Consider the following 26,556-nt stretch of genomic DNA (forward strand, 5'->3'; position numbering starts at 1 on the left):
AACAAAACCTATGAATGCTCACACCGTGCAGTGTTTGTATATAACCTCATGCATCCTCTGTATACTTTGGATCATCTCTAAGTTACTTCTAATACCTAATACAGTGGAAATGCTATGTCCATAGTGACCAGCACGCAGCAAAACTCATTTTTGCTTTTTGGAACTTTCTAGAACTTTTTTTCAAATATTTTTGATCTGTGGTTAGTTGAATTTGAGGATGCAGAAACCACAGATACAGAGGGCTAACTGTATATAATGTCATCTAAAGATTCCGAAATAGGACCTGGAATGAGAAGAGTGATAAGCATCGTTCAGATTCCATATGCATGTGAGTAAGGTCTGCAGCTGTGAGACAAGCACAGTAAGTTGATTGTGTAGCGTATGTCACTAGTGTCCCTCACAGAATATGACTTCTAGAAGTAGAGAGTGTGCTTGTTAACCCTGGTAAGCAGTACTTTAATAACAATTCACTTATTCCTAAAGTGCCACAGAAACTTAATTTTCTAAAATTCTGTTTCTTGAAACAATTATATGGAATAAGTAATAATAAATAATATTATTAAATAAAGCAGAGGAATTTACGTAATAAGACTGATCTATAGCTTTTAGGAAATAAAAACGCTCTGTAAAGGTGAAAATAAAGTAACTGTCATATAGAGGGTACCCAAGCATTGGATGCAGGATGTTGAACAGATATTCGTTCCTGTCCTGCCTGTTTTTCAGTATTTAGTATTTTAGTATTAGTAGCTTTCAAAATTATCACAATCCTGTGAAATAGATGGTACTGTTCCCACTGTTATCTATTTATTAAATTATCAAATTGTTAAATTATTAAACAGGCTCAAAAGGTAACTCGTTTGCTTCACATCAGATACCCTTGTAATAATGGACGTGTTTGCTCTGGATTCTCAAGTCCTCATATACTTCTCTGTAAATACTTAGGTAATTTCCAACAGGCAGACTAAAGAAATGGAACTGTTGGCCAGAGCAGTTGTGGTAGTGTGTCCTTAACGACTAAAGATGTGAAAATTCTCAATGGCTTTCAGAAATTGTTACCCCAAAACTGGGTTCGCCTTTTGATGGGTGTCAGGGCAAAAGACAGAACCAAACCAAGATGGAAGGGTTTATTATTACTTCCCGCAAGTAAGGAGAACACTGAGGATCTTTCTAGAAGCAGCCTAGACAGCATAACTGGGGAATTTTTAAATTAAGGGTACTTGCATATGCATGAAGGCGCTTGGGCAGTCAACAGATTGAAGTCTCTCGGGTCAGAAAAAGTCATCATCCTTTAGATTCTAGTTTATCTGTTGGTTTCAGGCTAATCTTTACCATTGAAACAGAACTGGGAGTCTTTATAACTAGTATATTATCTTTGCTATTGTTACTTATCTTACTGGATGACAGGGCAGAGTTTCTATGTTCTTTTGTTCCCATAAAATCATTAATTACTGAGACCTGTTCAAGGGCAAGCATGGTGGCAAGGTTTAGATCACAAGATGGCTTAGGCCAAAAATGGATTCCCTTATGCCAAGAAAGCCTTGCCTGGTTCTCTTTCTCTGCTTACCCTATCTGCTTACAAAATGACCAAATAGTACTATATATAACTGCCAACTAAGATCTTGGTCTCTTGTAAGGAATTAATGAGGACAGCATTAATTGTTTAATTTAGAATCAGCCATCTCTGAAAACAGCATCAACAACTATCATATAGTGAGGAAAATTTAGATAATAAGAGAACATTAAAGCAGTACCAGTAAGAACAAAGTCACAGATGAGCTGTTCTGTAGTTTCAGTGTGCCCTGGGATCCTAAAGGGTGGAGGGTGCGGTGGGTACTGCTGCCCAAATTCAGCCTCTGTGCGCCCATTCTGGATCGGATCTTGGAGACAGAGTTTTGGGTGAATAGAAGAGAATAGTTTTATAGCTTTGCCTGCAAAGGGGGCCACAGTGGGCTTGTACCTCTCAAAACTGCCCAGCCCTGGAGGACAGGAGGAGTCTTACAGCAGTGGTTAAAGGGGGTTGCTGATAAGATTAGGGTGTGTGCAGGGCCTCTGCTCCTTTAATCTGATCTCAGGTAATCTTTTGATGATCTTCTCTGGTTGCTCTAATTTGGCCTTAGGTGGTTTTCTCTGGAATGAAAACTGCTGACTCTTTGTTGGGGGTTTTAGTTCTGTAAAGAGCTCCAGATACTGCATATCCCTAGAGGGGAACCAGAACCCTGCCTCAAGGCTGCACTGTTGTGTCCTGGCTGCTTCTCACTGGTCTCTGCAGCCCCTCGCTTCCCCGATTCAGTTCAGTTCAGTCGCTCAGTCGTGTCCGACTCTCCGCGACCCCATGAATTAGAGCACGCCAGGCCTCCCTGTCCATCACCAGCTCCCGGAGTTCACTCACATTCATGTCCATCGAGTTGGTGATGCCATCAAGCCATCTCATCCTCTGTCGTCCCCTTCTCCTCCCGCCCCCAATCCTTCCCAGCATCAGAGTCTTTTCCAGTGAGTCAACTCTTCCCATCAGGTGGCCAAAGTATTGGAGCTTCAGCTTCAGTCCTTCCAATGAATATTCAGGACTGATTTCCTTTAGGGTGGACTGGTTTGATCTCTTTGCTGTTTAAGGGACTCTCAAGAGTCTTCTCCAGCACGACAGTTCAAAAGCATCAATTCTTTAGCGCTCAACTTTCTTTATGGTCCAACTCTCACATCCATACATGACTACTGGAAAAACCATAGCTTTGACTAGATGGACCTTTGTCAGCAAAGTAATGTTTTTGTTTTTTAATATGCTGTCTAGGTTTGTCATTGCTTTTCTTCCAAGGAGCAAGCATCTTTTAATTTCATGGCTTCATCTGCGGTGATTTTAGAGCCCAAGAAAATAAAGTCTATCACTGTTTCCATTGTTTCCCCATCTATTTGTCATGAAGTGATGGGACCAGATGCCATTATCTTAGTTTTTTGACTATTGAGTTTTCAGTTCAGTTCAGTTCAGTCGCTCAGTCGTGTCCGACTCTGCGCGACCCGATGAATCACAGCACGCCAGGCCTCCCTGTCTATCACCAACTCCCGGAGTTCACTCAAACTCATGTCCACAGAGTCGGTGATGCCATCCAGCTCTGTCGTCCCCTTCTTCTCCCGCCCCCAACCCTTCCCAGCATCAGACTCTTTTCCAGTGAGTCAACTTGTCGCATGAGGTGGCCAAAGTATTGGAGTTTCAGCTTTAGCATCAGTCCTTCCAATGAACACCCAGGATTGAGCTCCTTTAGAATGGACTGGTTGGATCTCCTTGCGGTACAAGGGACTCTCAAGAGTCTTCTCCAACACCACAGTTCAAAAGCATCAGTTCTTCGGCGATCAGCTTTCTTCACAGTCCAACTCTCACATCCATACATGACCACGGGAAAAACCATAGCCTTGACTAGACGGACCTTGGTTGGCAAAGTAATGTCTCTGCTTTTTAATATACTATCAAGGTTGGTCATAACTTTCCTTCCAAGGAGTAAGCGTCTTTTAATTTCCTGGCTGCAGTCAGCATCTGCAGTGATTTTGGAGCCCAAAAAAATAAAGTCTGACACTGTTTCCACTGTTTTTCCATCTATTTCCCATGAAGTGTGATGGGACCAGATGCCATGATCTTTGTTTTCTGAATGTTGAGCTTCAAGCCAACCTTTTCATTCTCCTCTTTCACTTTCCTCAAGAGGCTTTTGAGTTCCTCTTCACTTTCTGCCATAAGGATGGTGTCATCTGCATATCTGAGGTTATTGATTTCTCCCAGCAATCTTGATTCCAGCTTGTGCTTCTTCCAGCCCAGCGTTCCTCATGATGTACTCTGCATATAAGTTAAATAAGCAAGGTGACAATATACAACCTTGACGTACTCCTTTTCCTATTTGGAACCAGTCTGTTGTTCCATGTACAGTTCTGACTGTTGCTTCCTGACCTGCATACAGGTTTCTCAAGAGGCAGGTCAGGTGCTCTGGTATTCCCATCTCTTTCAGAATGTTCCACAGTTTATTGTGATCCACACAGTCAAAGGCTTTGGCATAGTCAATGAAGCAGAAATAGATGTTTTTCTGGAACTCTCTTGCTTTCTCCATGATCCAGCAGATGTTGGCAGTTTGATCTCTGGTGCCTCTGCCTTTTCTAAAACCTGCTTGAACATCTGGGAGTTCACGGTTCACATATTGCTGAAGCCTGGCTTGGAGAATTTTGAGCATGACTTTACTAGCGTGTGAGTTGAGTGCAATTGTGCAGTAGTTTGAGCATTCTTTGGCATTGCCTTTCTTTGGGATTGGAATGAAGACTGACCTTTTGCAGCCCTGTGGCCACTGCTGAGTTTTCCAAATTTGCTGGCATATTGAGTGCAGCACTTTCACAGCATCATCTTTCAAGACTTGAAAGAGCTCAACTGGAATTCCATCACCTCCACTAGCTTTGTTCGTAGTGATGCTTTCTAAGGCCCACTTGACTTCACATTCCAAGGTGTCTGGCTCTAGGTCAGTGATCACGTTATCGTGACTATCTTTAAGCCAGCTTTTTAAAAATTATTATTATTCAATTTTTCCCTTTGGGACTCAGGGAAGGTCATAGAAGCTAGAGTCTTTTCCCTACAAACAAGAAGCAGGCTTGTTTCCCTACAAAGAAGAAAGACTTCTGTGCTTAGGAGCAGGGTCCTGCTTGATTTCAGTAGTGCGGGTGATAAAATAATGTGATTTAGAGATTACAAGGGTTGGTTCTGTGGGTTCTATTTAAATAAGTCGCTGGTAAATACATTGTTTTCATATTACTTTTGTCTTAGGAATCTGTCCCTAGTTCCTTCTAGGAACATTCATTTGTTATATTCAGTTTTCAATGCAAAGGGGCTTCAGATAATAAAAATACCGTATGTCTATATTTGTTCCTGCTTGTTTTGTTTGTATAGTTTAAATTATCTTTGAAGCATGTTAAGATCTTTTCACCAACACTCAACTGGTCAGAGATCTTAGGTAAATTAGCCTTACCATTGGCCCTCACAAGTCACCTTTCATTTGAAAGAAGAACAAAGCAGACTTTGATTTGTTGGACTTAAATCAGAAGGATGTCACGAGAGCATTTGCGGAGTAAGGAGCTTGAAAGCAAGCGAGGGTGAGGTAGACCTGACTGAGGTTCCAGGAGTGTCTCCTCGACCGTGGGTTGATGTCACCAAGAGTTAAGACAGACAGGGAAGTGAGATCGCCGACAGTGTGCGTGTCCCTTAGAGGCAGGTGTCCCAGCAGAGGGCTTCACAGAGACTTCTGTGTGCTCGGGTACAGGAAAATGGACTTTTTTCTTGCTGAAAAATAACACTCTGATTCCAACTCGAATTCAGCCCCCAGCTTGTCTGACTTTATCAGTCTCTGCCCTGAAACGTCGATGAAAGCCAAGTTCCAACTCAGCAGCGTCCAGCATCTCTCAGCATGAAAGCATGTCTCTGTGACAGGCAGAGACGCGAATCGGTGCCCATGGGCCAGAACGAGCAGCACAGGGCGTGCAGCAGGCCGGGCGAGCTCAGGCGGCCACATGAAGAGACGCTGCTGAGGGCGTCAGAACTGAACTGCTGCAGGGGTTTTGCCAAGAGATAACTTCAGGGCTAGTTCCTGCTTGTCCTCCTTTTGTTCTTAATTTATCCCATTCTTGTATTTAACTCTGCTTGTCAGCCCCCAGCATTCTTTTCACAAGCGTGTTTTAAATCTGTTACCCAAGTACGAGTCAATATTTTGAACAGGTTGTGTTTTAGAAGCATGCCATTTAAGTTTTTTTTTTTTTAATTAGGCAGCCAGGAATTTTTCACTCATCTGAGTGTGGCGATGGGTAGCAGTGATTTTGTTCATTGTTTACATTTGAACTTAAACTTTAAAAGGACCATCATTCTGCTGCATTCTATGAACTGTTTAAAGGCACTGCAGTTGGGAAGGTTGGGCTCTGAGTCTGTGGTCTAGTCCCCTCCTTTAACAGGACCTGGAGGCTGTGACTCAGCCTCATACCTGCAGTCAGTCACACCTTACAAGCTAAACTGGACTGGACTGGTTTATACTGGGAGGAGGCCCTTGAGGGTTTGAAATGTTCCCATAGGAAGTTGGATTAGTGTTAACTAGAAGATTCCTTTCTCTCAGAACCTGGTCTGCCCTCAGGCTGCAGATCCAGAAGTACCAGGATGTGTGTGTGTGTACACAGGTAAGGTTTGTATGGCCACAGGCGAGGCAGAGCGTAGATTGAGCCCTGATGGTTGTTCATTGTTTTTTAAAGTCACAGCCATGTGAGTTTGCAAGGCAAAATCAAATGTCTTATTTCCCTTACCAGGTAAACTTGAAACACTTTGAACTCTGACAGTATATGTGGGTGACTTGAATACACTGTCACATTTTAAAATCATTAGGGAGCTCACACGCATGGTTTGTAATGCCTCTCTACCCACGCGACGTATGTGAGTTAGTGTCTACGTCCAGGGAATGTTTTCAGTGTTCGTCTGTGTATTTTTACATGTAACTTTAGAGTGTAAATATTAATATTTATAGGAGTATGTGCTTATTATTACCTTTTTTTCTGTGTTCCTGGCCCTCTTGCCAAGATTTATTTACAGAAATTCACTGTCGCACTAAGCCTTCCGTTATTCTGTGAAATAGGTCCTTGTATCTAGAAAGTAAGCATAGACCCAGTTCTCCAAGTTGCATTTTGAAATAAGAAAACTGAAAAAGTTATCCAACCATAATAGGAAGATGTCTCCCCTGGCTGGCCTTACCGTGAAAGAGGGCTGCAGCCCATGGGTTCACAAGAAGTTGGACACAGCTGATCCTGTATGCCCTTGCACTATTGACAGACGTTGTTTATTGCTACTCAGAAAATACTGTGCTGAGCTGCGTCTGTGCCTCTGTGCAGATGTAGGGATGCGCCTGTAGGGTGAGCTCCTAGAAGCAGAGTCTGTGTGGCGTTTGAATTGTGGGACTTGTGTCCACGTTGTCTGCGAGCTGCACCGACTCGTACCTCCTCCTGTGCTGTTCACCCTACGTGTCGCCTTTGAGAAAGAACTGTTTGCGTCCTTGTTTGTTGCATCCGAGCAGATCCGACCCCCTTTCATGTTTTTAGCTTTCTTTTTAAATTGACCCCTTTGTTCATACAGTTAATTTTCTTCAGCTTTTAAACCCTGTGCTGGAGTGGACATGGCAGGCCTGCCTGTCCCTCTGTCTGCTGTACAAGCTGTTAGTCTAAACATGTGTGTGTTGAGTTTAAGGGGGGAGATGACCGCGTGAGTGAGGACATTCCCGAATGATGTGATCATGTAAGACGTTGGGATGCTGGTGGGAAGGCAGGGGTGTCTTGAGATGACAGATGAAAATGTGCCTGTCTGGTGAGGTTTAGGAGGCGCGCCACAGATGTCAGACTCCTTCCCTCCTCCAGGCCGCTGCCAACCCCCTGATAACAGGCTGTGACTGGGGGGCTCAGGGGAGGACGGCTTTGTTGGAGGAAGCCCTCCTGTCTGTGGAGCTGGCACAGCCGCCCTTCACCATTTCCCCTGCGCTCTCCCTGGCCTCCTCCACCCCGAGACTCCTCCCGCGCTTGGGACTGCGGCTGGCGCTCTCCAGCCCTTCACCTCTGTTCTCCTGCAAGGCCACTTTTATTCTGGCTCACTGATGGGTTCATATTCCTGTGCTGCTCTCCGATGGGAGCAGTTTAATATTTTCTCCCAGAGTAAATAAGCTGATTCATTGCCACTCCCCCCTTTTTGCGGGGGAGGGCAGCAATATTCATCCCCTAGATTTATTTCCAGTTCACTGTTGTAAGTTCACTTTAATATGGAGACTGAAGAAGTTACTCCTCTCTCAAGATCAGTCCTGTTTTTTTGTATTTAGTGAAGTCTGTGAGGCTGTGAGGGGTTAATTGTTCTCTGTGAATGGAGAGTCTTAATTCATCAGATGTCTCCTGATGTCTCCTGTTAGATTCTAATCTTGAAGTCCTGACAAAGTTTGCTGTGAATTATAGCGCTCCTCCTCCTTTGCTTTCTGCTGTGTTGGTAGGGGAGAGTCACCTCGTAGGAAAAAATGAGAAGAGTATTGAGAGTGAATTCAGGCATTTCATTGTGAGATGAGGGAAAGTTACCTTTATAGCTTGTTGCTGCCTTGGGGCTCCTAGCCTTGTTCCTTCAACAGTGTGTACCCAAATATGAGCCTCAAGGACTGTCTGCACCCAGTTACACAACAGTGGGTGGGTCTCCTGCGTTCGTAGTTACTGTTGGGGGAGGGCAAGGACCATATTACAGGTTTTTTTTCCTCCCCATGAGGGGCGGGGGCCAAGGTGAGATGCTTTTCAAGAACATGCTAGTCTGAGCGTGGTTTGGCCCACATAGCCATCTCTGGGGTCTGTTACGGTGGCTGTCCTGCTGTCAGAGGCTGAGCCGGGCGTCATCAGTGCGTGCTCGTGCGTGTGACATGTCTGAGAGCGGATGTGAGCTGACGCCGGCGGCTTCACGCATCTGCGCGTGAGGCGGTGTGCTGTGCGCTGGACCCTGAGGTTGGGCTGGCACTGGCGTCCGGTGAGCGGAGTGGGTCCGTCCGCCCTGACCCTGCAGGGCCCCCCTCCCCCTTCTTTCTCCCTCCGTCTCTGTCTCCCCCTCCCCCTTCTTTCTCCCTCCGTCTCTGTCTCCCCCTCCCTCCTGCGTTCTTTCTCTCTGTCTCCCCCTCCCCCCTTCCCTCTTTTCTTGCCCAGAATCCCGTTTACTTCTTTCCGTGCCGCTGAGCACACTCCAGTTTCCCAGAGAAGCCTGGCCTGTCTGATCCCAGCCCTCAGCCTGCTCGGGGCCTGTGCCCAGCACAGAAGCAGAGGAGACAGAGGCGGACTGCAGGGTGGGTTCCCAGCCTCGTGGTCCCCGGGCGTCCTCCTGTGGCTGTTCATCCGCTCCTCTCTCTGTCACCACCTGGGCTCTCTTCGCGCCTGCTTTCAGAGGATTTTGAAGCCAGCAAGTGGAGAGTCATCCTGTTGGCTCTCCAAGGAGCAAACCCACCTTCCCCTGCCTGCCTCTTGTCATCTCTGCCCCCGAGTGACAGGTGCCCTCTCGCCACGTCTGGGCCTGTCCCTCGTACCCATGCCCACTGCTACTCCAGAAGCCTCCTTTCCCTTTCTAGTAAATGTCTCAACAGGTCTTTCTTGTTGGGCGGGGTTTGTGGGATCTTAGTTCTCTGACCAGGGATGGAACCCACAACCCTGCAGTAGAAGCACCAAGCCCTAAATCCTGGACCCCCGGGGAGGTCCCTATCATCAGATGTGAAACGTGCTGAAACCTCTTCATCCCTAAAACAGCAAACAATTTAAAATCTTCCCTTAATCCCTAGCCTTTGTTCTGTGCACTGCCTTAACCTCCTTACGGGCCAGACCTCTCAGAAGAGCCGTCTGCACTGTTTTTATTTCTTCCCCCATCCTTACTCCTTAGCCTACTGGGCACCTGGCTCCCGGCCCCTCAAACCACCAGAACCACTTCTCCTGGCGTCACGAGGGATTTCACTGGACACGTCCAGTGCACGCATCTTACAGGCCTCGTCCTGCTTGCCAGTGTTGGACTCTGTTGACCGTCCTTTTGTCATGAATTGCCCTTTTTCTCTTCCAGCCCCGCTTGCCCTGCGTTTCCTCGTGTTTCCGGGGCTTGTTTGCAGCACCCTTTCCACACCCGGCCTCCTGGAGGCTGGTGGACGTGGCCTTCTCGGGGTGGCCTGTCTGCTTTCTCCTTCCTCTCTGTTGACCCCCGTCCCTGCCTCCAGCCCTGCGCACCGTAAGTGGGTGGGGAGGCTAAGCTCCGTGCCCGTGCCCTTCTCACACCGCCCGGCCCTCCACGTTTCCCCCTGCAGCCGCATCCTTCTGTGAGTCTCCCGCGCCTCGCCCTGGGTCCTGTGAGAGGACTGTCTGCCTTTTACATTTCTTCTCCACCTGACCTCGGAGCTGATGGCTTCGTCTTTTAATCCTCCTCAGTGCATTTGAATGGTTTTCCATAGTTGTTGGGAAAACGTCCAAAATCCCGTAAGAAGTTCGTGAGACTCAGCATCACCTTGGCTCCTGTCCTTCATCCCGCCATCTCCCCGTGTCCCTGCTGCTGGCTCCTGGCCTGAGCTGGTCCCTGGGCCCCGGCCCCCTGACCGCGCAGGCCCGTGCTCCCCGCGCCACGCCTGCTGCTCTCTTGCCAGGTGTTCTCCTGGTTCCCCCCAGCTCCCTTCAGGGTTTCGAGCTCTCCAGACAGAGTCCTTACTCTTAAAAACCTTTTTTCTTTTTCTGAAGTACGGTTGACTTACAGTGTTGGTTTGATTGCTGCTGCACGGCACACTGCTTCAGTTTTGTATATCTGTATGTACTCTCTTTTCCATATTCTTTTCCCTTATTGTTTATCATAGGATATTGAATGTAGTGCCCTGGGCCATACAGTGGGACCTTATTGTTTATCCATCTTATATATACTAGTTTGTGTCAAAAAATAGCCAGAAGACCTGATAAACATTTCTCCAAAGAAGACATACAGACAGCCAGTAGGCACAGGAAAGGATGCTCAGCATCGCCAGTTATTCAGAGAAATGCAAGCCATTGCCCTTTATTCTTCACGCCTCACTCATCAGCCAGGCTCATGTAGATGCTTATTAAACATTCAGTGAATGAACTAACTGCTGGTTTGTTGCCTGGGGAGAATTATTTATGATCAGCATACCAAAGCCCCACATGCTGCCTTCTCTGATTACATCATGTCACATGGTTTACATTCCCATAAGAACTCCTTACTAACCTGTACATGTGGCTCTGTATACTTAGTTTCCCAAGTAGCTTCATAGGATCTTCTCTTGAGACTTGAGGCAAATCGGTGGGGTTCCTCAGACCGTATGGCCGCAGTAGCCCCAGAGTCTCCCTCCACCCTACACACATTTGCAGATGCTGTCTCAGGATAACTGAAATTCTAGATGATTCTTGGTGATTCTCAGTATTCGTTCTTTATAGACAGGAGCTGAGACACGGGTTTCTGGATGTGTGTTCAAAGTCCAAGCAAGTTAGGACTAAGTCACAGGACACCTGAATCACAGCCCTCAAGACTTTTTTCTACCTCAGTATAGCCCATTTTTCTCAAATATGTGAAAATTTGTCTTCAATAATTTTTGGAAACTTTTAAAAACTGTGGTGAAACATACTGTTGGCCATCAGTCTCCATCCAGAGGTAATGGGATCTGCAGATGCAACCACCTGGTGATCTAAAATATTAGGTTGGTGTAAAAGTAATTATAGTTTCAAGCCCTGAATTTTAAATCATTTTAATTAAGCTCAAACACATCTTTATTAGACAAAGTAGGAACCATTACAATCAAGTCATTTTTGCCAGGGAGAAAGAAGTTTATTTCTGTAGCATAAAAATCTGTGCTTCAGGATTTGATGAACTCTTAGAAAACATTTTCTGCCTCCTGCTCGTTGTAGAAGCATTTTCCTTGAAAAATGGTGTTGAGGTGCTTGAAGAAGTGCTCGTCATTTGGTAAGAGGTCAGAAGGCAATGGCAAGCCACTCTAGTACTCTTGCCTGGAAAATCCCATGGATGGAGGAGCCTGGTAGGCTGCAGTCCGTGGGGTCGCTAAGGGTCAGACACGACTGAGCAACTTCACTTTCACTTTTCACTTTCACACATTGGAGAAGGAAATGGCAACCCACTCCAGTGTTCTTGCCTGGAGAATCCCAGGGAAGGGGGAGCCGTGGGCAGCTGGTGGGCTGCCGTTTATGGGGTCACACAGAGTCGGACATGACTGAAGTGACTTAGCAGCAGCAGCAGCAGGTGAATATGGCAGATGAGGCAGAACTTCATAGCCCGATTCGTTTGGCTTTGGAAGCGTTGGTTTGCAGTGTGTGGTTGGGTGTGATTATGGAGTTGGGTCCCCTTGCTGACTGGTGCTGGCTGCAGTGCTTTCGCTCTCTGCGTCTCATCTATCTGAGCACACGCCTCTTAGCTACTGCTTTGCTGGGATTCGGAAAGTTGCGGTGGGTCATACCAGCAGCAGACCACCGAACAGGGACCATAACTCCTTTTTCGGTGCAAGTTTGGCTTTGGGAAGTGCTTTGGAGTTTCTTCTTGGTCCAGCCACTGAGCTGGTTGTCACTGGTTGTCGTATAAAATCTACTTTTCATTGCACATCACAATCCAGTTGAGAAATGGTTCATTGTTGTGTAGAATAAGAGAATACAAACTTCAAAACTATATATTTTTTTTTTGATTTGCAGTCAGCTTGTGAGGCACCAACTTACCGAGCTTTTTTACCTTTCCTGTTGGCCTCAGCGCCAAAAGGCTGTAGAATGGTTGATGCTGGGTCCTTGACAGCTTCTCATGTCGTGGTAAAAGGATCAGCTTCGATGGGCCTCTCAGTTGCTGTCAGCTTCCAGTGGCCAGCCACTGAACCTCCTCATCTTCAAGGCACTTGTTTCCTTCGCAAAGCTTCTTGAACCACCCCTGCGCTGTCTGTTCGCTAGCAGTTCCTGGGCCAAATGCACTGTTGATACTGTGAACTGTCTCCACTGCTTTATGACCCATTTTGAACGTGAATAAGAAAATTGCTCGAGTTTGCTTTTTGTCTAACATTATTTCCATAGTCTAAAATACATATAAAGCAGAAAACATAAAGCAAGAAATATGTGTTAAAATGATATGTAGCACAACCGCATTTCTTTAAGAATGTATTCCAGTATCAAGTGGCAGAGTTAAACAATGCAAAGCCAGAATTACTTTTGTACCAACCTAAAGCTGCACAGTCCGTGGTTGACTGAACCCACTGATGCAGAGCTGCCTGTGCGCGGAGGGTCGTAAGAGACTTGAGCATCAGGGGACTTGTGTCCCTGTGGGTCCAGGACTGATCAACACGGATGCTGAGGGGCCGTGGTGTATAACATAAAATTGCCATCTTAACCATTTAAAAATTGTTTACGTATTTGTCTGCTCGGGGTCTCAGTTGCAGCACGTAGGATCTTCTGTCGTTGCTGTGGCAAGCAGGTTTTTAGTTGCAGCATGAGAGATCTTGTTCCCTGACCAGGGATTGAACCCAGGCCCCCCACATTGGGATCACAGAGTCGTATCCACTGAACCACCAGGGAACTCCCCTTAACCATTTTAAGTGTACAGTTTACTGGGATTAAACACATTGACACTGATATACAAACATCTCCACCACACATCTGAGAACTGTTTTCATCTTGCAAAACTCAAGCTCTGTGCCCATTAAGCAGTAACTTCCCCTCCCCCTCCCCCAGACCTTGCAACCACTGATCTATTTTTTTTTTTTCCCAACTGAGAAAGAAAACTGTTGCTCAGTGTCCTTTCAGATTATCAGATATCTCCAATCACAAGGTTTATTTCAGTGGTTTTGATTTTATTTAAAAACATCTGTTACGAATCGTGGACATAGAGAACAGAGTGTTGGATGTCAGGGGGAGGGGGTGGCAGAGGGAAGGACTGGAGTCAGCAAGGGTAAACTGTTACCTGCAGGATGGGTAGGCACCAAGGCCCTACTGATGGCGCAGGGAACTGTATTTAGTACCCTATGATAAACCATAATGGAAATATATATAAAAAAAGAATGCACACGTACGAATAACTGAATCATTTTGCTGTGCACCTGAAGCTAACACAATATTGTTAATCAATTATACTCCAGTATAAAATGTTAAAGAAATAGAACTGATTCAAATGTTCTAATGAGGTGGATGAAACTGGAGCCTATTATACAGAGTGAAGTAAGCCAGAAAGAAAAACACCAATACAGCATACTTTCGCATATATATGGAATTTAGAAAGATGCAAATGATAACCCTGTATACGAGACAGCAAAAGAGACACAGATGTATAGATCAGTCTTTGGGACTCTGTGGGAGAGGGTGAGGGTGGGATGATTTGGGAGAATATCATTGAAACACGTATGTTGTCATATGTGAAATGAATCACTAGTTCAGGGTCAATGCATGTTACAGGATGCTCAAGGCTGGCATGCGGGGATGACCCAGAGGGAGGATAAAGGGAGGAGGGAGGAGGGAGGTGGGAGCGGGGTTCAGGAGGGGGAACTTATGTAAACCCGGGGCGAATTCATGTCAATGTATGGCAAAACCAACCAATATAATATTGTAAAATAATTTGCCTCCAATAAAAAATAAATTAATTACAAAAAAAATGTTAAAGAAATAAAAGCTAAAACTATAAAACTTAGAAGAAATCATAGGAGAAAAACTTCATGACATTGGGTTAGGCAGTGATTTCTTGCATATGTTACCAAAAGCATGGATAACTAAGAAAAACTACAGGAACTGGACTACATGAAAGCAAAAACTTCTGTTCATCAGAAAACAGTATCAACAGTGTGAAAAAGCAGCCTACAGAATGAGAGAATACATTTGTAAACCGTACATCTGAAAGTGATTTAATATCTAAAATACATACAATCCTACAATTTAACAACGAAAATCAAACAACTCAGTTTTATTTTTTTATTTTTTATTGGAGGCGAATTATTGTACAATATTATATTGGTTGGTTTTGCCATACATTGACATGAATCCGCCCCGGGTGTACATGAGTTCCCCCTCCTGAACCCCCCTCCCACCTCCCTCCTCCCTTTATCCTCCCTCTGGGTCATCCCCGCACACCAGCCCTGAGCACCCTGTAACATACATCCACCCTGAACTGGTGATTCGTTTCACATATGACAACATACATGTTTCAATGCCAACAACTCAGTTTTAAAATTGACAGAGGACTTGGTTAGATGCTGTCCAGAGAAAATGCACAGATGGCCTGTAAGTGCATGAAAAGATGCTCAACGTCATAAATCATTCAGTTCAGTCGCTCAGTCATGTCCAACTCTTTGCAACCCCATGGTCTTCTCCAACACCACAGTTCAAAAGCATCATAAATCATTAGAGAAATGCAAATCAAAACCACAGTGAAATACCATGTCAAATCCATTCAGTTCAGTTTAGTCGCTCAGTCGTATCCAGCTCTTTGCGACCCCATGGATCACAGCACGCCCGGCCTCCCTGTCCATCCCCGACTCCGGAGTTTATTCAAACTCATGTCCATTGAGTCAGTGATGCCATCCAGCCATTTCATTCTCTGTCGTCCCCTTCTCCTCCTGCCTTCAGTCTTTCCCAGCATCAGGGTCTTTTCAAATGAGTCAGCTTTTCGCATCAGGTGGCCAAAGTATTGGAGTTTCAGCTTGAATATCACTCAGGACTGATCTCCTTTAGGATGGACTGGTTGGATCTCCTTGCAGTCCAAGGGACTCTTGAGAGTCTTATCCAACACCACAGTTCAAAAGCATCAATTCTTCGGCGCTCAGCTTTCTTTATAATCCAACTCTCACATCCATACATGACTAGTGGAAAAACCATAGCCTTGACGAGACGGACCTTTGTTGGTAAAGTAATGTCTCTGCTTTTTAATATGCTATCTAGGTTTGTCATAACTTTCCTTCCAAGGAACAAGTGTCTTTTAATATCATAGCTGAAGTCACCATCTGCAGTGAGTTTTGGAGCCCCGAAAAATAAAGTCAGCCACTGTTTCCCCATTTATTTGCCATGAAGTGATGGGACCAGATGCCAGGATCTTAGTTTTCCGAATGTTGAGCTTTAAGCCAACTTTTTCCACTCTCCTGTTTCACTTTTATCATGAGGCTCTTTAGTTCTTCTTCACTTTCTGCCATAAGGATGTTGTCATCTGCATATCTGAGGTTATTGATATTTCTCCCAGCAATCTTGACTCCAGCTTGTGCTTCATCCAGCCCAGCATTTCTCATGATATACTCTGCATATAAGTTAAATAATCAGGGTGACAATGTACAGCCTTGACATATTCCTTTCCCTATTTGGAACCAGTATGCTGTTCCATGTCCAGTTCTAACTGTTGCTTCGTGACCTGCATACAGATTTCTCAAGAGGCAGGTCAGGTGGTCCGGTATTCCCATCTCTTGAAGAATTTTCCACAGTTTGTGGTGATCTACACGGTCAAAGGCTTTGGCATAGTTAATAAAGCAGAAATAGATGTTTTTCTGGAACTCTCTTACTTTTTCAATGATCCAGTGGATATTGTCAATTTGATCTCAGGTTCCTCTGCCTTTTCTAAATCCAGCTTTAACATCTGGAAGTTCACTATTTACATATTGCTGAAGCCTGGCTTGGAGAATTTTGAGCATTACTTTGCTAGCATGTGAGATGAGTGCAGTTGTGCAGTAGTTTGAGCATTCTTTGCATTGCCTTTCTTTGGGACTGAAATGAAAACTGACCTTTTCCAGTCCTGTGGCCACTGCTGTTTTCCGAATTTGCTGGCATATTTATTGAGTGCAGCACTTTCACAGCGTCATCTTTTAGGATTTGAAATAGCTCAAGTGGAATTCCATCACCTCCACTAGCTTTGTTCATAGTGATGCTTTCTAAGGCCCACTTGACTTCTCATTCCAGGATGTCTGGCTCTAGGAGAGTGATCACACCATCATAATTATCTGGGTCATGAAGATCTTTTTTGTATAGTTTTGTGTATTCTTGCCACCTCTTCTTAATATCTTCTGCTTCTGTTAGGTCCATACCATTTCTTTCGTTTATCGAGCCCATCTTTGCATGAAATTTTCCCTTGGTATCTGTAATTTTCTTGAAGAGATCTCTAGTCTTTCCCATTCTATTGTTTTCCTCTATTTCTTTGCACTGATCACTGAGGAAGGCTTTCTTATCTCTCCTTGCTATTCTTTGGAACTCTGCATTCAAATGGGTATATCTTTCCTTTTCTCCTTTTTCTTTCACTTCTCTTCTTTTCTCAGCTATTTTAAGGCCTCCTCAGACAGCCATTTTGCTTTTTTGCATTTCTTTTTCTTGGGGATGGTCTTGATCCCTGTCTGCTGTAGAATGTCAGGGACCTCCATCCATAGTACATCAGACATTGTCAGATCTAGTCCCTTAAATCTATTTCTCACTCCCACTGTATAATCATAAGGGATTTGATTTAGGTCATACCTGAATGGTCTAGTGGTTTTCCCTACTTTCTTCAGTTTAAGTCTGAATTTGGCAATAAGGAATTCATGATCTGAGCCACAGTCAACTCTTGGTCTTGTTTTTGCTGACTGTATAGAGCTTCTCCATCTTTGGCTGCAAAGAATATAATCTATCTAATTTCACTATTGACCATCTGGTGATGTCCATGTGTAGAGTCTTCTCTTGTATTGTTGGAAGAGGGTGTTTGCTATGACCAGTGTGTTCTCTTAGCAAAACTCTATTAGCCTTTGCCCTGCTTCATTCTGTATTTCAAGGCCAAATTTGCTTGTTTCTCCAGGTGTTTCTTGACTTCCTATTTTTGCATTCCAGTCCCCTATAATGAAAAAGACATCTTCTTTATGTGTTAGTTCTATAGAACCATTTGATTTCAGCTTCTTCAGTTACTGTTTGGGGCATAGACTTGGATTACTCTGGTACTGAATGGTTTGCCTTGAGATTGCATCCAAGTACTGCATTTTGGACTCTTTTGTTGACTCTGATGGCTACTCCATTGCTTCTAAGGGATTCTTGTCCACAGTAGTAGATATAATGGTCATCTGAATTAAATTCACCCAATCCAGTCCATTTTAGTTCACTCATTCCTAAAATGTCGTTGTTGACTATTGCCATCTCCTGTTTGACCACTTCCAATTTGCCTTCGTTCATGGACCTGACCGTCCAGGTTCCTATGCAATATTGCTCTTTACAGCATTGGACCTTGCTTCCATCACCAGCCACATCCATAACTGGGTGTTGTTTTTGTTTTGGCTCCATCCCTTCGTTCTTTCTGGAGTTATTTCTCCACTGATCTCCAGTAGCTTATTGGGCATCTACCGACCTGCGGAGTTCATCTTTCAGTGTCCTGTCTTTTTGCCTTTTCATACTGTTCATGGGGTTCTCAAGGCAAGAATACCGAAGTGAGTTGCCATTCCCTTCCCCAGTGGGCCACATTTTGTCAGAAGTCTCCACCAAGACGCGTCCATTTCGGGTGGCCCGAAGCTTGTACATTTGGAGATTCTCGGTTCATATAGTGTTGAAGGCTAGCTTGAAGCTAGCATTACCTTGGTGACATGTGAAATGAGTGCAATTGTATGGTTGTTTGAACGTTCCTTGTCATTGCCTTTCTTTGGGATTTCGTCTGTTTCATAGATAGGTTCATTTGTGTCATATTTTAGATTCCACATATTAGTGGTATCATATGGTACTTTTCTTTCTCTTTCTGACTGACTTCACTGATTATGATATTCTCTAGCTCCATCCAGTTGCTGCAAATGGCATTATTTTGTTCCTTTTTATGGTTGAATCGTATTCAATGATATATATATGCCACATCTTTTTTATCCACTCATCTGCTGATGGATATTTAGGTTGTAACAAACTCCCTGAATTTAAATCATTTCTTTCTATAACTTGAAAAAGGTGCTGATTTGGACTTTGACTGTTGATATTTCTTAGATATGTCCTTTCAGCATCCTTTCATTTTTGGCTCATGATTTGGTCACCTGTGTCTGTACTAACATATTCTTCTCTTAAATGACTTGTATCTGTGCCCCTCTGGTATTTCCCATAGCAGTTTTTAAGGACTTTCTTCCCAGGTGTTTGTCTTTGCTTCATGCTCCTCTTGGTTGGGCTTGTTGGTGTTTGAAATGATAAAACATGAAAGCCTAATCTTCAGCCATTTATGACAAGTCACAGTTTTCTTATAGAATTCCATCTAATTCTTATGTGAAAGTGTATTAATAAAGTACTTGGGGACTGCAGAGTTTTTTTGGGCATCTATACTAAAAAATCTCCTATATAATTTTAATGTTTCACTAGTTTGGCTATCAATGTGAGTGTTGAAATCTTTATATATATATGCCTCTCTCTATATAAATGCCATCCATATATATGTATATATGCCTATAAACCATTCAGTCTTGTCTGACTCTTTGCGACCCTGTGGACTATAGCCCATCAGGCTCCCTGTCCATAGAATTCTCCAGGCAAGAATACTGGAGTAGGTAGCCATTCCCTTCTCCAGGACATTTTCTTGACCTAGGAATTATACCTGAGTCTCCTGAATTGCAAACAGATTCTTTACCATCTGAGCCACCAGGCAAGCCCATATATGCCTCTGGGTGTACATATATTTCTTTTGTCCGGGAAGAATACTTTTAATTTGGGTGTTGTATGAAAGATCAGCACTACTTTTATCCAAGATTATTTTGTATTATGGCAGTTGCCATTTTGCTTGGTACCTTTTTGTCCTGTGTTTTTGACCAAAGGCATTAAGCGTGCATAGAAGTGGCTTCGGCCTGACTTTCAGCTTCCTCATACGGCCTCTCTTGGTTTTATACATCTAGTGTGAAAAATGTATGTGATCACCTCCCATTTTTTACTTCTTTGTAAGCTCTTTCTGTTAATTTAATGGGGAAAAGAGTGGGATGTAAAGGTGTGCTTTAAAAAGTTGCTGTCCATGATGAAGGAGTCATTCAGAAAAGATGACATCATCATAGAATAATAATACAAGTAAGACTTAGATAGCTTTTTTCCCATTTAAAAACTGGTATAATTTTAGGTGGCAGAGGATTACATCATATAATTTTGAATGGTTTTCAGAAAACAGGGAAATTAGACTGGTTAATACTCAATGATGTAAACTATCATTGAACACTGTCGCTTACAGTATAATATAGTGTTTGCTTAGTGAAACCTAAGATGAGAATAAAATTTCCTGTAAAAATTCCACTAAAGGGGATGTTACAGTGAAATGAAGCCTTTAGAATGAAAACAAAAATCTTGCATATGTGGAAACTTGCTAAGTTTTTAAGGGTTATATGATCCCAGTGAAGCTGTGAAGGAAAAGGAGGGTAGGTCTCAGCATGTGCAGCTTCTGGAAGCTCCAGACAAACAGGAAAAGCAGAATGGGAAGCTGCAGAGCGACCCCAGGGAAGGTAGAATTCTGACAACGCTCAGGCTGCTCCTTCTCCAGAGTGGTTTTAGAACACTTTTTGCTTCATTAAGTTTTGTTCACTGGAGTCTTAACAGAGGAAACCCACTGTAGCTTTTGTTTCATGAAAGGGTTAAATATCAGGGAAACAGAGGCAGCTTATCCTAGATTGATGTATTACACAGCCGCTTTTGTGCTCAAACAACTCTGTCATTCTGAAGGAGTGCTTTGTTCTCTCAGTGGAGAGCTGGATTCTTCAATGACTAGATTCATTCCCCAGGATTACTCAGTGTTTACTCTATCTGCTAATGGCAGGCTTTGCTTGACAACATGCCCTTTCTTGTTGGGAGACTTGGCAGACTCAGAAACACTGGCTTTTATTTCTTCAAAATGTCTGAACTTTGTGGATGCAAAGCAGTTTTTTGAACTTCAGAGATTTGTTTTTGTTTCGACTGTTATGCACACCTGCTCAGTAATCTTGAAGTTAATCAGACTCTTCAAACTACACATTTGTGAATAAAAAGTGTTATTTTTTTAGAGGTGATGTCGTTTACCTCTGTTGTTGTCAGTGGATTCATTGTTTGTGTAATCAATGTGAGATACTTTTCCAGTGATCGTATTGGTGGCAAATGAAAAGCATTAAAGAATTTCCAAATAATTCCCAGGAAATCCATAGGTAGGTAGGTACATTTCAAGGTTATGAACACTTTGAAAGTGCAGTAAAACAGTGAGTAGATTTCTTTGGAGGTCTGCTTTCTTAATAGATAAAGATAAGAGTCCTGATTGCTGTCTCCCTCCCTGAAGTTAGTGGTATGTTTCCCTCCTGTGATCTGTTTTCTCACTGTGTTCAGAATAACTACATCTCAGCCTCCTGTCCTACCTCTGAACGCTCCCACCTTTCTGCAAACCCCCGGGGGTTATTTTGAGGGAGATAGGATGCCCTTGGAGGCTAGAATGAGAGCCCTTCCTTAGAAGCTGAGAAACAGGTTACTAGAGATTTGGGGGTTGGTACTGCTCTTCTTGATGGCTTTACTGCTTCCAGATTTGTTTCTACATTCTTCAAATGGTTTTGAGAGGAAAATTTCGTGACTGGCTTCTGGCCTTGAGTTAAGTTTCTAGCTCCAGTGATTTACACTTAGTTTTCAAGGAGTATTTGGAAAGTCTTATAAAATCCTATGTCAATAGAGCCGGTTTTAAGTAATCTCTGTGGTTTATAGCATCGTGGGGTGTGTGGTGTGTTTGTGAAGATATAAGCTGGTGCTTATTTTAGTCTTTTATGATTCTGTGTAATAACCAATCTACTCACCTTATCTGTAGATATTTATTGAGTGTCTACAATATATATGCCACTGTTTATCTCAGTAGAAGGAAAAAATACAAAAGTCTGTTAAAACCACGTGGCTCTTGTTGTCTTGGAATTAGCCAGTTGGGAGAAACGAGATGCGCCTGCACTTTGAACAGTAAATTTGGAGGGCAAAGAAGTATATGATTCTTCCAGGTGCCAGATTAATTGGCACAGGCTCAGGAGTAGGACTTCCCAGCGTCTCAGATGGTAGAGAATCCACCTGCCATGCAGGAGATGTGGGTTCAATGCATGGGTCAGGAAGATCCCCTGGAGGAGAGCATGGCAGCCCACTCCATTATTCTTGCCAGGAGAATCCCATGGACAGGGGAGCCTGGCGGGGCTACAGTCCATAGGGTTGCAAAGAGTTGGACACGACTAGGCAACTAAGCACGGTGGAGTTCAGGAAACAAAGGGGGAAATGAGGGCTGGGAAGGTGAGTGAGGGCCCCGGAGGAGGTGGGGCTGGATGTCTGCTCCCAGGATGGGGAGGCCTGTGCAGAGGGGCTGCGACCGGAAAGGGTGTTCTGCATGGTGGTACTCTGAGGGGAACAGTGCATGGGGCCTGATCTCTTTGGGAGGAAGCCTGAGAAGTTGCCAGTTGGATTAGAAGGATACTGTTGAGGCAATGGGGCTTAAATAGATTGAATGCGACAGATGCTCATACATGTTCTGATCACGGGCAATTTGTGGATTTTGCTGAAATTTTATACATGAAAGTTGTTAGATTTTTCTGTGTTTGCTTTTGGCTCACCAAAGTTTCTGAGAGAAGTGAGTGTTGACTGAAAAATTAAACGATTTAAAAGGTGAGAGTTACATGTGGTGAACAAAATTGAGGCCTCAATCCTAGGACACAGCCTCTCAGACGGCTCTGAGGGACAGCTCTGAAGAGGCGGGGAGGCCAGGATATATGGGGGCTTTGCGACAGAGATCAGGTAGTCGGAACATCAGAAGACTACCTGGTTAGTTAACTGGAGAAAACAAGATCTCTCAAGTTAATGAATTGAGTGCTTTTCTGTGTATGGGAAGGTGCAGGCCTCTGAGCTCCTCGAGCTCATTTCTTTGATCTGTGCCTCAGCTGCCCAGGGCCAGGGTCCCGTGCTTTCTCACCCTGGGGTGAGTTTGACGACGGTTTGGGTGGTTTTGGGCTGGTGTTTGACGTGTGTCCCTCCTGAGTTCCCTCAGGGCCCGTGGTCCCGGTGGCTGTAATGTGATGGCTTGGTGACTGCAGCATCCTTTGTTTACCAGTACGGCAGGAGGCATTCTTAGTTCACAGGAGCAGTGTTAACAATTGGATGAAAACCTCTGTATTTCAACATATGCTTAGTATTAAGATTTGCAGGAGTTGTTATGTCAATAAGTACACATGTAAATTTTATATTGAATTGGCAAGTGAGAAACCTCATTAATACAGCATATGTTTTTCCTAGGCCGGACCTGATAGACATGAATACTGTTGCTGTTCAAAGCAACCTTGCAAATTTAGAGCACGCTTTCTATGTAGCAGAAAAAATTGGTGTTATAAGACTTCTGGATCCTGAAGGTGAGTGGTTGTCTTGACCAGATGTTGATGGGCTGTCAGGTCTGATCTAAAGTAATTGATCAGCATTTTGAAATAATTCCTGTTGTTGCTTTTAGATGTTGATGTGTCCTCACCTGATGAAAAGTCAGTAATAACTTATGTATCATCTCTCTATGACGCATTTCCCAAAGTCCCTGAAGGTGGTGAAGGCATTGGGGCAAATGTGAGTATTGATTTTTCCATTCTGAAGTTGATAACTCATAATTGACTGAATTCTCTGAGGGTGCTTTTTGCAGTCATATTTTTTGTTAATATGACTTTAAAAAAATTGAAGTGTAGTAGATTTACAATGTTCTGTTAATTTATGCTGTGTACAGCAAAGTGATTCAGTTATCCATATATTTGCATTTTTAATATTCTTTTCCATTATAGTTTATCATAGGGTATTGAATATAGTTCTGCTAATCCCAGCCTCCCCCTCCCTACCTCCCGCAAGCTTCTACCCCTTGGCACCCATCAGTCCGTTCTCTGTGTTTGTGATTCTGTTTCTGTTTCATAGATAAGTTCATTTGTGTCATATTTTAGATTACGATACCATTCAATATGAAGCCGTTGTATTTACAATACAGTTGTATGGTATTTGTCTCTCTCTTACTGCACTTAGTGCAATAACCTCTGGGTCTATCCATGTTGCTACACGTGGCATTATTTTATTCCTTTATATGGTCAAGTAATATTCCATTGTATATATGTACCATGTCTTCTTTTTTTTTAAACCAAACTTTTTACTTTGTGTTTGGTCTCACACGAACAGGATTCAGCCATATATGTACACGTGTATCCATTCTTCCCCAAACTCCCCTCCCATCCAGGCTGCCACATAACACTGAGCAGAGTTCCATGTGCTATATATATATAGTAGGTCCTTGTTGGTTATCCATTTCAAATATAACAGTGTGTACTTGTCCGTCCCAGACTCCCTAATTATCCCTTTCCCCATCCTCCCCTGCCAGCAATCAGAAGTTCGTCCTCCAAGTCCGTGAGTTTCTTTGTTTTGTAAGTTCCTTTGTATCAGTTCTTTTTAGATTCCACATATAAGGGATGCCATACAATATTTCTCTTTCTCTGACTTACTTCACTCGGTACGACAATCTATAGGCCCATCCGTGTTGCCACAGATGGCATTAGCTCACTCTTTGTAACGGCTGAGTAGTGTTCCTTTGTGTCTGTGTACCACATTTTCTCTGTCCGGTCATCTGTTGGTCAGCATCTAGGTTGTCCCCATGTCGTGGCTATTGTGAATCGTGCTGCTGTGAGCATAGAGGTGCGTGTATCTTTTTGAATTAGAATTCTGTCTGGGTATATGCCAGGAGTAGGATTGCTGGATCATATGGTAATTGTATTTTTAGTTTTCTGAAGAGCCTCCATACTGTTCTCCATGGTGGCTGTAACATTCCCACCAACAGTCTAAAAGGGCTCCCTTCTCTCTGCACCCTCTCCAGCATTTCCTGTTTGTTGACTTTTTAGTGCTGTCCTGATCAGTGTGTAGTGATGCCTCATTATGGCTCTTATTTGCATTTCTCTGATGATTAGTGATGCTGAGCATCTTTTCCTGTGCCCGTTGGCCATGCGCATGTTCTCTTTGGAGAAATGTCTGTTTAGAGCTGCTGCCCACTTTTCAGTTCAGTTATTTTTGTGTTGTCGAGTTGTATGGGTTTAACAGTCTTCAAATGTCAAATATTTTTTAATGGATTTGAGTTAATATGCTACTCAATAAATTGATAGTATATATGTATTTTAATGGTCCCATTCCACCATTAAAATTAAAGTATAACTCAGAAACATTTCATTTCGTAAAGTAGGTTATTCAGAGTTGCATGTCATTTTATAAACAAAAGCTAGAAACACTCGATTTAGAGATTTTTTTTTTTTCTTTTTTAATGTGCTGCTGTTTGACAGCCACCCAGTTTGCTATCCTTCTCTCTGTAGAGACTGTCTCACTTCCGAAATCACTTTCAGGTTTACAGACTTATATGATCCCTGGAAGTGAGGTTGCTTTGTGTTGTGTTCTGATTTGAAAGTGAGGCCCAGAGGAGGGTGATGGATTTTGCCAGACCAACAGGGCTTCTCTGGAGCAGGGCAGGACCTCTGACGCGTTGCTCTGGGTTCTTGGTTTAGTCCCATGGTTCCGGAAGCCTGCAGTGTATTTGCCGTGCGTGTCGTGCTGGCCCTGCTGATGAGCGCTGTGCTTCTCTGGAGGACGGGACCCCTGTCCACACATGCTGTGCTCTTGGGGGCCCCCTCGCCCTGGCGTCTCCGCTCCTGCAGCTGCCGCCTTTATTCTGTTTCACCTTGAAGATTTGGGAGCTCTCCCTTTGGTCTCTTGTGTCGCCTCCATGTGCTCCGGTTTAGGCTTGTTCCACTTCTCTCCTGTGTGCTCTGTCTTGAAGGCTGGTCCCTGAGCAACTTGCTGCCGTGCTCCAGTGTCCGCCGTGACTCAGGCTGGAGCTGCCCGAGAACGTGCCTGTGGCCACTCCGCGCTCCTCCCCACAGCCTGCACGCAGCTCCTCACTCCCACCCCCTCACCGGGATGAGGCTGTGAGCTTGCTTGTGGCCTTTCCAGCTCCCCTGCTTTTCTTCTACCATCATCTCTGCACACTGTCGGCATCTTAGCTTGGAAACCTCCCACGGCTTCATGTGGCTTGCAAGGCTCAAGGCAGTCTAGATGTACTGACCTCCACGGCTCTGCATGTGTCAGTTCTTGCCAGCATCCGTCCCCACGTGAGCTGTTGGTGGTGGCCAGGGCGTTCCTGTCTCAGAGTCCGTGCCCCCAGCCCGCTCCTCGACTGTCATCCCTCCCGCCGCCCACTCAGAGTTCCTGCTCACTGCACAGCCACCCGGGATGGCCTCTCCCAAGAGGCCTTCAGGGGATGGTTTCCAGGCACAGCTGTGCTCACCTCACTGTTTATCTTGATGCCTTGCATAAACTACCCGCTTTTGTTATTTCAACACTTCTTCAGTACTGCTTTTCATTTTGCATAGCTGTTTATATTATGACTCTCTCTTGCCTCCTCGTCTAGACAGAAAACTCTTTGATAAAAGGGATCATCTCTTATAGTATTATATTTTTATTACAGCGCTTAGCACAGTGCTTTGAATATCATAAGCACTTCCTCAAATGCTTAATTGAAGAAAACAGTTGACAGTCTTCCAGTCACCTTCATTTAAAAACAAAAGTTTGCTTAAGGAATATTGAATCATTCCCACCATGTACATTTCCTGTAGGTTTCATTCCTGTCAAGTTTCCTGTGTATTTCGTAGTTCTGTCAGTTTCAGATATCAGCTAGACTTAGAAAGAGTGGCAGAGAAGGTAGCTCACCTGGCTTTCACAGGCTTTTAGTCCCTTTCTTGACTGCCCAGGAGACACTCCAAATTGATCATAGTGTTTTTTTCTGCTGTATTTCAGTGCAGCCTCAGAAGCCTTCTTAACATGGTGTTTCAATCAGCCTGGATCCTTGGATCAGAGTTGGCATTCCTTAGGCGAGTCTTAGTGGTCAACTGTTGATGGCATGTTTTTAGAGCTGTTTAAGTGGACAGAATTGAGACTGGGAGGGAATGAAGAAAACCTTGAACTGGTCCTCTCTGTCAGGCTTAAAGACACGCAGATCCACACAATGACCTCTGGCCAGACTATGTTAGACGTGAATGTTGCCATCTGCAGATACAGACCTTCTTTGCCATCTTCTCCTTGTAG

General features: G+C 44.1%; 1 protein-coding gene across 22 annotated transcripts in view; it reads left to right on the forward strand.

Annotated features, from left to right (window-relative positions):
* Positions 1-26,556, forward strand: part of DST (dystonin) — a 542,031-nt gene that overhangs the window by 318,638 nt on the left and 196,837 nt on the right. For all 22 annotated transcript variants that reach the window (XM_088831326.1, XM_088831327.1, XM_088831322.1 and 19 more), the window contains 2 exons: positions 22,711-22,823; positions 22,919-23,025. In XM_088831326.1, coding sequence (XP_088687452.1) covers positions 22,711-22,823; positions 22,919-23,025 — 220 coding nt within the window. The remainder of the gene's footprint in view (positions 1-22,710; positions 22,824-22,918; positions 23,026-26,556) is intronic.

This window comes from Moschus berezovskii, chromosome 23, assembly GCF_049115385.1.
Source record: "Moschus berezovskii isolate FMDL1 chromosome 23, NW_MosBer_1.0, whole genome shotgun sequence".
In the NCBI taxonomy this organism is placed as follows: domain Eukaryota; kingdom Metazoa; phylum Chordata; class Mammalia; order Artiodactyla; family Moschidae; genus Moschus; species Moschus berezovskii.